Consider the following 13,259-nt stretch of genomic DNA (forward strand, 5'->3'; position numbering starts at 1 on the left):
GGAATAGGTGTGACCTGGTTGGAATGGGTGTGTCACTGTGGGTGTGGGTATAAGATCCTCACCCTAGTTGCCTGGAAGTCAGTCTTCCACTAGCAGCCTTTGGATGAAGACATAGAACTCTCAGCTCCTCCTGGATACTGCCATTCTCCCACCTTGAAGATAATGGACTGAACCTCTGAACCTGTAAGCCAGCCCCAATTAAATGTTGGGTTTTTTTTATAAGACTTGCCTTGGTCATGGTGTCTGTTCACAGCAGTAAAACCCTAACTAAGACAGGACCCAAGGAGCTGAAGGGGTTTGTAGCCCCATAGGAGGAACAACAATATGAACCAACCAGTACCCCCCAGAACTCCCAGGGAGTAAACCATCAACCAAAGAGTACACAAGGAGGAACTCAAGGCTTCAGCCACATATTTATTTACATTTCAAATGTTATCCCCCCTTCCCAATTTTCCCTCCACAAGCTCCCTATGCCTTCCTCCCTCTCCTTATCTCTATGAAGGTGCTCCCCCACCCATGCCTGCCTCACCATCCTAGCATTCCCATATCCTAGGTCATCAAGCCTCCACAGGACTAAGGAGCTCTCCTCCTAGTGATGCCAGATAAGGCATTCCTCTGCTACATATCCAGCTGGAGCCATGGGTACCCCCTGTGTACTCATTGGTTGGTGGTGTAGTCCCTGGGAGCTTTGTGGGTTCTGGTTAGTTGATATTGTTATTCTTCCTATGAGGTTGCAAACCCCTTCAGCTCCTACAGACCTTGCCCTAACTTCCCCCATTAGGGTCCCATGCTCAGTCCAATGTTTGGCTGTGTACATCTGCATCTGTATTGGTTTGGCTCTAGCAGAGCCTCTCAGGGTACAGTTATATTGGGCTCCTGTCAGTAAGCACTTCTTGGCATCAGCAATAGTGTCTGAGTTTGGTGTCAGCAGATGGGATGGATCCCCTAGGTGGAGCAGTCTCTAGATCACCTTTCCTTCAACTTTTGCTCCACTCTTTGTCCCTGCATTTCCTTTTGACAGGAAGAATTAATATTTTTGAGGTAGGGGGTGGCCCCATACCTCAACTGAGGGCCGTGCCTATCCATTGGATATGGTCTCTACAGGTTCTATCTCCCCTTTGTTGGGTATTTTGGCTAATGTCCTCCTTGTTGGGTACTGAGAACCTCTTGGGTCCCTGACAACTGGGACTATTTAGTGGCTACCCCCAACTCCCCCTCCCCCACTGCTACAGACCTACTTTCAATTTCCTGACCCTCTGTACTTCTCCCCCATCTCCTCCCATACCTGAACTAGCCGCCCTTTTCCCTCCCCCTCCTCTCTCCCTCCCAGATTCCTCTCTCCCTCTACTTCCCAGAGATTTTTCTCTTCCTCTTACTGAGTAGGACTGTAGCATCCACACTTTAGTGTGATCTTCTTTCTTCTTGGCTTTCATATGGTCTGTGAGTTGTATCTTGGGCATTCTGAGCTTCTTTTTGGCTAATAGTCAGTAAACAGTGAGTGCATACCATGTGTCTTCTTTTGTGACTGACTAGGTTACCTCACTCAGGATGATATTTTCAAGTTACATCCATTTGCCTAAGAATTTCATGAATTCCTTGTTTTTAATAGCTGAGTAGTATTCCATTGTGTAAATGTAGCACATTTTCTGTATCCATTCCTCCTCTTTTGAAGGACATTTGGGTTCTTTCCATCTTCTGGCTACTATAAATAAATATAAATAAATAAATAAACATAGTGGAGCATATGTCCTTGCTATATGTTGGAGCAGCTTTTGGTTATATGCCCAGGAGTGGTATAACTGGGTTCTTGGGTAATTGTAGGTCCAATTTCCTGCCAAACTGATTTCCAGAGTGTTGTACCAGCTTGCAATCCTACCAGCAATGGAGGAGTATCACCTGAGTTTTTGATCTTAGCCATTCTGACTGGTGAGAGGTGGCAGAATCTCAGGGTTGTTTTGATTTGCATTTACCTGATGACTAAGGATGTTGAACATTTCTTCAAGTGCTCCTTGACCATTTGGAATTCCTCATTCTCTGTTTAGCTCTGTACCCCATTTTAGTAGGTTATTTGGTTCTCTGGAGTCTAACTTCTTGAGTTCTTTATATATTTTGGATATTAGCCCTCTATTGGATGGAGGGTTGGTAAAGATCCTTTCCCAATCTTTGGATTGCCATTTTGTTCTATTGACAGTGTCCTTTGCCTTACAGAAACTTTGCAATTTTATGAGGTTCCATTTGTCAATTCTGATCTTTGGGCATTAAACCATTGTTGTTCTGCTCAGGAAAGTTTCCCCTGTGTCAATGTATTCCAGATTCTTTCCCACTTTCTCTGCTGGTAGCTTCCTAGTATCTGGTTTTATGTGGAGGTCCTTGATCCACTTGGACTTTGAGCTATGTACAAGGAGCTAAGAATGGGTCAATTTACATTCTTCTACATTCCGACTGCAAGTTGAGCCAGCACCATTTGTTGAAAATGTTGTCTTTTTTCCACTGGATGGTTTTGTCTCCTTTGTCAAAGATCAAGTGACCATAGGTTTGTGGGTTCATTTCTGGGTCTTCAATTCTATTCCATTGATCAAACTGTCTGTCTCTGTACCAATACCATGTAGTTTTTATCACTGTTGCTCTGTAGTATAACTTGAGGTCAGGGATGGTGATTCCCCCAGAAGTTCTTTTATTGTTGAGAATGGTTTGTGTTTTGTTTGTTTGTTTGTTTGTTTGATATCCTTGTTTTTTTGTTATTCCAGATGAATTTGAAAATTGCTCTTTCTATATCTATGAACTGTTTCTTATGTGTGTGTTTTGGTTTGGCTTGGGTTTGGGTTGATTTTTTGAAACAGGGTTTCTCTGTATAGCCTGCTGTCCTGGAACTCAATCTGTTGAGTAGACTGGTCTGACACTCAGAGATCCACCTGCCCCTCTCTCTGCCAAGCTCTGGGATTAAGGGCTTGTGCCACCACTGCCTGGCAACTGCACTGAGTTTTAATAGACTTTTATCCTAGTATGTAAAACTGTATAGGATTTGCCCAAAGATTATATATAAGAATGTTGTTTGGAGTTAAAAGTGGTATTTGTCCCATAGTTGAGGGTTTTTTCTTTGACATTTGTCATTTTAGTAGATACTATTGACATACTATACAGATATTTCTTTTACCCATTTTTCTAGACTGTAGCATTCTGTAGTAATGTGTTCCCATTCTATCCATTCCAATTTGTCCTTTATGTTTCTCTGAATTACTTACTTAACATGATGGTTATTTGTTCTGTTGGATTCCATGAGTGACACTATCATTTCCACTGTAAATTGGCCTCTGTCAGTCCTGAAAGCCATTCTAGTCCTCTCATCTCCTGTCAGTGGCTCTTGAAGGTACTCAGCCATCTTTCCTGGAATGGTTCCCTTCACTTCCATCCTTAAGAATGGTCCTCTCTTATTTCCTGCTGCTTCCCTGGCTACTTTCTTTTCCTGAGTGCTGAGTTGACTGCTCTCAGTCTCTTCTCTTAGTGTGTCCTATTCTCGCTGAATTCAGGATCATAGTTTTGATAATGTGGCTACCTTGGCTTGTGCTCACATTCATGCTAGAAGGAAAACAAATCTAGTTAGACACTAGTGGCTATAAGATAATTTTTTTTCTTATTGATGTTCCCTCACTGTCTCTGAACTGTATCAAGTCACTTGCCTGTACTGGTATCAGGATAAATATGATAATAAGATTTACACTTTATTTTTTTAAATCATTAAGTTTTTAAAAAGATTTATTTACTTTATTTATATGAGTACACTAGCTGTCTGTCTTCAGACACACCAGAAGAGGGCATTGGATCCCATTAACCAATGGTTGTAAACCACAATATGGTTGCTGGGAATTGAACCCAGGACCTCTGGAAAAGCAGTCAGTGCTCTTAAGCTCTGAGGCATCTCTCCAGCCCCCAAGATTTACACTTTCTACTGTTCACGTACTGTTACCACCTGTTTATCTCACAGCATTAAAGCTACACCAGAATTTAGCTAACTTCAATGCCAGCCTTTTGATAGACAAGATACTGGATATTTATTTTGCCCCCTCTGTCCTTCCAAAAATCTTGTCTCCAATCTACAGAGTTGGAAATATTTGATGAGATTACATTTGCCCAAATCTGGACTCTGAGTCCAAACTCAGATCAGCCCAGCTCTTACTTTGGCTCTAGTGTTTTCTGTTTATCTTCCAGTCTGCTCACCATCCATCCCTAGAAGCAGTTGCTTGCTCAGTGAGATGCTCTTCTAGTGAAAAGAAAATCATCCTAGATTATTATTTTACATGCATTCTATTTCTTTTTCCCCAGTTCTTCTTCCATTCTGTTACTTTAATTCACAACAAATCCCCAAGTAAAAGTTCCACCAAGGTGTTACTTCTCCCTTCCTGGTTGACTCCTTGAGTTGCCTTTCATGATGAACAATACAAGCTCCTTTAGAAGGTGTTATGTTTAGCCAATGGCTGCTACTTCCTCATCGTTTGCCGTAGTTGTGTCTTAACTGCTCCTCTACTGTTATACTTTGAACCTACCAAGTCTTTCTGCTCAGAACTCGTCTCTTCATTACCTAGATGAAAAACTTACTTGGCTCCAAGTTCATCCAAGTATCATTTCTGTCAACTGCTTCTAAATCCTTATTCCCACCATAGTGTGTAGTACTCAATTAATTTACTTTGAGTTTTAGATAGCGCATCTGCTAACAATAACAGTGTCTTAGACACTGATAAGAAATAAAACAAATAACTCATGTTAAATTAATCAATTTCTTATCCTCCAAGATTGCTACTCTAATATTGGTTCCTTAATCTTCCTTTCTTGTGTATACCTCCAAATAATATCTACGTGTCTATAATCTCATATTGAAATGTGGGATTCCTGGAGCAAGGGCCTTAACTCAGTGGCAGATGTTATCCAGCAAGTGCAAAGCCCAGGGTTCACTTTTCACACTACAAAAACTATGTGAAGATCATAGGCCCCAGTACAGGGGAATGCCAGGAGGAGTGGGTGGGTTGGGGAGCAGGGCAGTGGGGGAGTAGTGTATAGGGGACTTTCAAGATAGCATTTGAAATGTAAATGAAGAAAATATCTAATAAAAAACTATGTAATAATTATAGAGTAGAAAAGAAATTCAACATTCTTGGGACTAAAGACTTGGTTTTCTCTTAATACTTAATGCATATTTTAGTTCCAAATACATATTAGGTAGTAAATATTTTTAATCTCTTTTTAAAATGTATAGGCCGATTGGTAGAATGACATAAATGACTTCTAACTGGTTTCTGTTGTTGTTGTTGTTGTTGTTGTTTTTTCTTTAGTGGTGATGAGTTCCTCAACTTTCTTTTGAAATTAAATAAGCAGTGTGGCCATTTAATCACAGCTGTGCAGAATATCATTACCGAGTTGCCTGTAAATTCTCACAAGGTATTTAAGTAAGAGTTGCTCTGTGAAAAATAGGAGTGTGGAAGAGCAGGCTAGATAAGCGCATGATAACTCTTATGCAGTTCTGATCTGATGACGTTCTGCTGGTGGCTCAGCATGAGAACTGAAGTGTTACATGTAAATATTCCCTTGTACATGGAATTGATCATAGAACCTTCAACCCTCAGCCTCAAGCAAAGGGGGACTAAGTCAAGCCAAAATCTAAACTATCTCTGTATGGAATGTCATTTGTTGTTAATGATGATTTAATTGATTAAAATAGAAACTGTTAGGAGACCCAAGTGAAAGATGAAACAAAACAGCATGTTGAATGTTGATTAAAAATTATATTGACATATAGTTTTTCTTAATTAAGAAAATTTTAAATAAATAATGACTCACAAAAGCAGACTTTTTGAATTTTTGTTTTGCCTGTTTTGTCTACACTATAGACTCTATAATGAAAAATTTTAAATAACTTTCTTTTACTATATGGTTAATGATAGTACCACTCTAAGAATAATGTCATTTTTAAATTTTTGAAAAATCATTTATTCACCACAAATATTATTAATATTAATTCCTACACATAAGTATATATTTAGGAAATTCATATAGCAAGCTAATTCAAATAGTTATATAAAATTACTGACTTACTTTTGTTACCAAGATTTATTCTGAACAAAAAGTCAATTATATAATTTAATATTTTAGAGTGTCTGGTAATCTTTGTGCATATAAATTTTGAAAGGCTAGTTCCACTTTTTTGATGTAACTTTTGGAAATATCAACAGATAGTACTGGAGTGGGCTTCTCCCAGAAATTTTACTTCAGTTTGTGAAGAACTGGTCAGTAATGTTGAAGATCTGAATGAAGAGGTCTGCAGACTGAAGGAGTTGATTCAGAAGGTATATATATATATATATATATAAACACACACACATACAGTTAACATTGCGTGCTTGGAGACAGGGGAGAACTTTCAAAGCAAGATGTTGGGAAGTCAGGCAGTTTTAACAAAGACAGCCAGTAGGACACGGAGGCTTGGTAAAAGGACAGTTTCCCAAGGGAAAAGAGCACATAAGGAGTTGTTGGGCGTTAAAGAAGGATATGCTGAAAGGATATGTGCTCCTCATCCTTCTCCTTAGCAACCCGATGACAGTCTTTCTAGAGTTCACTAAACAGAGCCTCATGGGAAACTGCTTATACAGCCCCTTTCAAACAGTCTGGCCAGATGGCCTTGGACCATAAAATAGTGATACTTTGGTAAGAGTTTATTCCAAGACTCTATGTGCCATAGTATTCTATACTAGGCCAACACTTTCATAATTCTGGTGTGTTTATTTTCTATAATTCAGGGTATATTCTATATTCTATAATTCAAATTGGAGTATAATTCAGGGGTAAAGTGTTTGCTTAGCACATGCCAGGCCCTTAGTTCAGTCCTCAGCACTGAAAAAATAATGTGTACGCAATGGAAAATAATTGAAAACATTTATTCACTTGTTCACTTGTTAAAGAGAGAAATTACACTGTGACTTATAATTTCATAAATGCAAAAAGGGCAAAGGAAATGCTGACCAGCTCTGCTAATGAGGTAGAATGCAATGGAGGATTTATCCCTATTGGCCAAACTCTATAGCACGTTTTGTAATTAACTGTTTGTAGAATGTGGACATTTTTATTGTCTTTTTATTCATATAAGAGCAGCATATGTCTGGATTTAAAGGCAGGTTGTTTTTCCACTTTAAAAAATGTCTGTACTGGCATGCAGGCTAGTGAAATTGCCTTTATTGAAACTGTAAAATAATGGGAAAGACACTCTGAGTTTTCTTTTAAAAAAATCACCTCTGAGTCTCTGTTATTTACTTCATAAATTTGTTATCTGCAAAACTTTTGTGACACATCTTAATTATATAGTTTCAGCCTAAGAATCATTTAATATTTTTACCAATATTTTATCAAAAGAATTTAAGAGCAAACTTTATATTCAAGGTAATTTGTCATCTCCCTTAAAATATATTTAATCAACAGAAGTCTTTTAATCATTGAACAAAGTTTTGAAGCAAATTCTATATTAGTGGGAGAAGGATGCTTGAAACAGGAAAAGAAGTGGTGCGTTTCAGCCTCAGAAACAAATGAGCTCCTTTATGGGAGAGATGCTGCAGGAGCTGTGTTCTGTGTGACTCTTGCTTGCTTGCTCGCTCATTCACTCACCAAATGCAGGGAGTGCTTCACAAGCTAGAGAGCCTGAGCTCACTGACAGCACAGGGTTAGACTCCTGCATCCTCACTTCCTCCTTCACAACTAGAACTGAGGGAATGTGGAAGTAACTCGACTCAACATGATATTCTTATTGAAAATTCAAGGAAAAGTAGATGTGTGTATAGAAACTTCTTTGAAAGCATGGTTTTAAATAGGAAATTCCTAAAAGCATATTTGTGGCAAGAGTGACTACTAATTTGGCTTTTTAAACTAAAACCTGTTTGTAGTGTGGCAGTGAGATATAGTTAGAGAGAAAGAACCAAAATATACTGTGTCAGATAAAATTAAGAAGTATTGTTTTAAACTTCCTGAGCCTAAAACATGATATGAGTAGCTATCATAATATTTCATTTAATAATATATACCTGTGAAAAGAACCAGCATCTATTTTTTTTTTTTTTACTACTTAGGTAGTATTTTTTTCTGTGTCACCTCTTGACCAAGAATTCAAATTTTCCATGTAATAACTAGCCTGGAAATATGTTGATTGGCCTATAACAATAGCAAATAGAGTTCTTTAGTCAGAAAAGTCTTACTTTTTGAGCAAGTGAATATACTGATATTTCTAAGTTATTCTTACATGAATAGATTTTGTTGTGATGAGATTTTACTCAGAAAATGTTGAAGGCTTCCATTTTGGGGACTGTGTTGTCATGCTTGTTAAGTTTTTGATAGTTTAAAATTTCCTAATAGGAACTTTGCAAAGAAATATACAAGGTATCACAGATAAGCACTGAGGTACCAAAGCGAGGATAGGAGAGGTCAAGGCTAGTCTTTAACACCACATCATTCTCTTTCAAACCAACACACTGACAACTCTTGTCAGAAGGGGTCATTGCTTAGTAAGGGAATGACTGTCTCAGGATCCAGTAAATGGAGCATCAGTGTCAAAAAAGAATCTGTTGCTGAATGAAGCCATTTGGAAGTTAAACCAGGATTACAGTCTTAATGAGATTAGCATCAGAGTCCATTTTTGCACTATAAATTTGAAATTAATTTTGCAGACTTCTAAAATTAAATATTTACACTGTAAAATTTCAAAGGCATTATTCCTACTATTGTTGAAAATATTTCTATCGTCACTCCAGCTCAGGATGTTTCTAGTAAATATCACTATGAATGTGTCCTGTTCTTTTTATCTTTTAAAGATCTTTTGCTTTCTGCTTATTCTCCCACTCTTGACCCAATACAGCAGCTATCTCTCACCTCTTCCTCCCCACCCCCACTGACACACACACTGGTGGGAGGCTTCTTCACAGAATATGTCTCTGTGGGAGTTTAGAAGCAGTCTAGGAAGTCGACTTTCATTGCTGAAAATGCTCAGACATAATTTGTTGCTGCGGTTACAATGCACTGTCTTCTGACTTTTGCTGCTAACCTTCTGTTGTAGACTTGCTATAAGAATGGTTCAGTCTTTTATGGTATACTAATTAAGTTTAATTCAAAAGCAAATAAAGCAATTGTTAGACCTTATAGATGAAATAGAAACTTTAAGTTGAAATGAAAGGAACATTGTCTCATGACACTAATGCACCATTTTTATATGTGTTCATCTACAAAATTATTTACTATTAATGTAAACGTAATAATGATCTATGAAAGACACTGGTAAAGACATCATGTTCACTTTAATCTGTCATGAGGTTTTCAGTTTCTTCCATCTAAAACTAGTGAATTACTATGAACTTTGTTTTTCAAAACAACTGTTTTCGTTTTTAGTATGGTATCTACTAACTCTTGTTTTCCTTCTAAAAATTAGATGCAGAATGAGCGGGAAAATGACCCAACTCATATCCCACTCGTAGAAGAGGTCTCTACATGGAAGACTCGAATTCTGAAGAGCTCAGCAGTTACAGTGTGTGCATTCGGGCTGCTGCTTTTCATCGGCAAGCTAACTTTGCAGAGAAAATAATAGTACTGTTTATTTAAGTTCTGTATGTCCACCTTCTTCTGAGTGTCCTAGCATGGCTTCTAATCATTTGTGGTACAGCATAGCTTTATTTCCTTGCCTGTTCTCCAAAGGAACAATTATGATACTATAAAGTACAGTTTTCCTTTAGAACATGACTTCAGTTTGAATTATATAGTTTATTTCATTTTTATGTTCCTTTCAATCAAGAAATAAATTATGGTTAATTCTTTCATTTAAACCTGACTAAATCACATGCAAAATAAATGTTTGCTATTCTTTACATTCAGAGAAAGTGTGCTCATTTGTCATAACAAAATGCTTAGAATATTTATAAGTTGATATTATTTTAGGCCTTATTCCCTTCCATTATTATTTAATAAAGACCATCTTACTTTTTTATTTATATGACTTTGCTAGGAAAATTACTAATTAGTAATTTTGAAAGCGTTAGAGAAAGCAAAGTGCTAGAGAAAGCAACAGTAAAATATGAAAATCTTTATAAGTACTTTGAAAAAGTATTTTAAATGCTGACTACAAAGAAAATTAAATAATATATAAGGCACAAAATATATTAGCATTTTATGTATTTTTGCTAAATATTCTATATATAATATTTTAGAGATATTGTGAAAGAAAATAGCATTTGGTATATAATTAATCATCTCTAAGAGTAAATTTTACTTTTTGAACTAAAATACTGATAGTCAAATTTTAAAATTGAGATTAAATGTCAGGCAGGTCCCATTTAGCAGGCAGCATAGTGTTCAAGTCTTGGTTGGCTTGGTGCTGTACTGAAAACAGCAGTTGTCTATAGTTAAGAGCCAACAGCAGCGAAAGGGAAAGAAGTGCAGGGCGAGAGAGGAACACAAGGACTATACTGAGTAGCAGCCTTTGCCTATTCATCCGGAGCCGCAGGACTTAGAAGGCCATATTGCAGAGGTGCTCATCTAGGTACCATTGAAGTGAGAACACAGTGGAGGCTCACTATCACGTCAGCAACTGTTACAGCAAAGCATACTTTTTTGTGATGTCTCCTACTTAAATTCAAGACATAGAAACATGGGAGTTTGTTGACACTTGGACAAGAAGATTTGCTACATGTTATTTTTACCTTTCCTTTTACAAAATAAAGTAAGAGGAAGAAGATAGGCAGGCACCCTACCTGATTAACCACTTGGTCTTTTCTATCAGTGCACTTGAAAGAGGTGTTCTCTCTTATGGCTGCATGGGGTTCTACTCTTCTTAACAAAATGAAGCTCGGTATTCAGCTATCCCATGTGAAAATTTTATATTACTTGCTTTCCAAACGGTTTGTCGTAGAGTTCTTTACAGTACTGCAGAACTCTGCCCAGTGTTCTCCAAATGGGAGGAAATTAATACTACACATTTCACTGCAGCTGTGTCTTCTGAAAGCATTATTCCTGCAGTGACACTGCCTTACAGTTTGATTTCCACATTACAGACTAAAAATAATTTGGGTGTTCTGTATTTATAGAAATTACTTCTCTGGGTAAAGTATCAATAGAATTAATAAGGATTTCTTTATGATGTAAAATCAGTTGATATCTAGAATATAGTCCCTTCCCACTCTGATTAGTTGACTTTATTATGAGCTTGTGGAAGTAGAAATTATTGGAATAGGTAACTCAAGTGCCTCCTTGCATCACAGAGATAGGTGTTGTCATTGGAAGTTATTTTAATTAGTCTGAATCACAAAGTATTCCTGTCATTGGAACTATTGTAGCCTCCTGCTGAAATCCAGTGTCTGGAAAGGAAGTATACTGACCCTCAGTTTGGATTTCTACTGCTGCAATAAACTTGAGCAGTTTGTTTCCACTTACAGCTCTCGGGTCACTCTCCATCACTGAGAGAAGTCAAGGCAGGAACTCATAGCAGGACTTAGGGACAGGAACTGAGGCAGAAGCCATGGAGGAGGGTGGTGTGCTGGCTTGCTTTCCCATGGGTTTCTCAGCCAGCTTTCTTACAGCACCCAGGACCACACACAGTGAGCTGGGCCTTCCTACATCAATCAACCAAAAAATGCACCACAAGCTACCCACAGGCCAATCTACTGGGAACATTTTCTCAATTGATAATCCTTTCAAAATGACTCTGGCTTGATATAAAACTCACCAACACACTTGGATCTACCATATTACCACCATGTTAAAGAGGAAAATGTTGTCCTCAGCACATTTCTTCCTGGTTCTTTTCTGCTTCCTGACTGGCATAAGCAACAGCATTACTCTGCATTAGCATGCCTGGTGTTCTTCCGTGCCACAGGCTTAAAGCAATGAAGCCAGACATCTGGAACTTTTGTGCCAAATGTTTTGTCCTTTAATGGCTTTGCTCAGTATTTGTCATAGTTGTGGGGACATGGACTTAGACTTCTTAAACCTGCTTTAATAAAAGTTCTCAAATGCTTTGAACTTAGACTTTTTAAACCTACTTCAACTCTGTCCCCCCCTCCAACACCACCACCCTTGTCTAGCCCACTGTTCAAAGGCAGGGGAGATAAGATGGTAAATAGGACAAGGGGATATGGACCTGTGTAGAAGTGGTTCCTTGGGACTATTCCAGTCTTCATCGTCAGAATACCAACAGTCTAGTTCAGTGCTGTCAGAATAATAAATGTAAATCAGTAGGAGTGGCATGATCTAGCAGAAACCTCCAGGCCTCCATGGAATCTGCATAAGTCAACGGGAGCAGCCAGGACCAGCCAGGATGCCAGGAGTTCTCTGCTGTGCCTCTCTCCATGAAGTGAAGATGAGCAAAGGTGAAGACTTGAGACCAGTGAAGCACCACAGGAGTCTGTAGTACCTGATATATCCAGAAACTTCCACTTCAGGGAATTTAATTCAGGAGGAAAAAAATACTGGAATTAGATATACACTAGATATGACTATGAAGTTCAGCGACTTTGGAAGTGACTTAGGGAAGTTCAGAGAAACCAGCTAGAAAGCTTTTAGAATGCTATGAACAGAGCTGAGCTGACAGTTTGATGGGAGCCCATAAGACCAGATTTGCCAATAAACAAAGACATTAAAGGTCTTACTTGCGAGGTTCCACATAGCAATGAAACCTCTATTATAGATTGACATTTGTATTAATTATGGAAAGAATTTATATCTTACCTATATACTAAAGACTTTGAGTGAAGCTGAATTTAAACATTGTCTAGTTAGTCTGGTTGAAGAAATTTCAGAGTCACAGTATAGAGCCTGTGGTATGGTACAGCAACCTGCTTTTAGCTTAAATTTACTTTGAGAATTTTACACAGAAAGCATAGGAGGAAGGGCCGAGAAAGTTATAAGAAAGGGGCATGGAAAGTTGGGGCCAAAGAATGCATAGTTTTGAGAGGTTAAAGTAAGAGAAAGCAGCACCATAGGAGGGGGTGCACTTTAAGTTTCTTGGGAATTGTCCAGACCCACCATCATAAACTCATGGGGAGAGTTTGAACATCTAAAAACTCATTTGAAAGAGTTTGCTTTAGAGACAGGTGGATTTCTGAGTTCGAGGCCAGCCTGGTCTACAAAGTGACTTCCAGGACAGCCAGGGCTATACAGAGAAACCCTGTCTTGAAAGAAAAAGTTTGCTCTGAGGACTCAGCACATGGATACCCTGCAGTCTCAGGACAATTCTTTCCTTGAGTTCA

General features: G+C 38.2%; 1 protein-coding gene across 1 annotated transcript in view; it reads left to right on the forward strand.

Annotated features, from left to right (window-relative positions):
- Asz1 (ankyrin repeat, SAM and basic leucine zipper domain containing 1) overlaps nt 1-9,842 on the forward strand; it is a 56,898-nt gene extending 47,056 nt beyond the window's left edge. Inside the window, exons 11-13 of the mRNA XM_021165314.2 lie at nt 5,325-5,430; nt 6,222-6,335; nt 9,452-9,842. Coding sequence (XP_021020973.1) covers nt 5,325-5,430; nt 6,222-6,335; nt 9,452-9,604 — 373 coding nt within the window. The 3' untranslated portion in view covers nt 9,605-9,842. The remainder of the gene's footprint in view (nt 1-5,324; nt 5,431-6,221; nt 6,336-9,451) is intronic.
- Nucleotides 9,843-13,259: the final 3,417 nt, after the last annotated feature.

Source organism: Mus caroli, unplaced genomic scaffold (genome assembly GCF_978045245.1).
Source record: "Mus caroli unplaced genomic scaffold, Mus_caroli_1 scaffold_7, whole genome shotgun sequence".
NCBI lineage: Eukaryota > Metazoa > Chordata > Mammalia > Rodentia > Muridae > Mus > Mus caroli.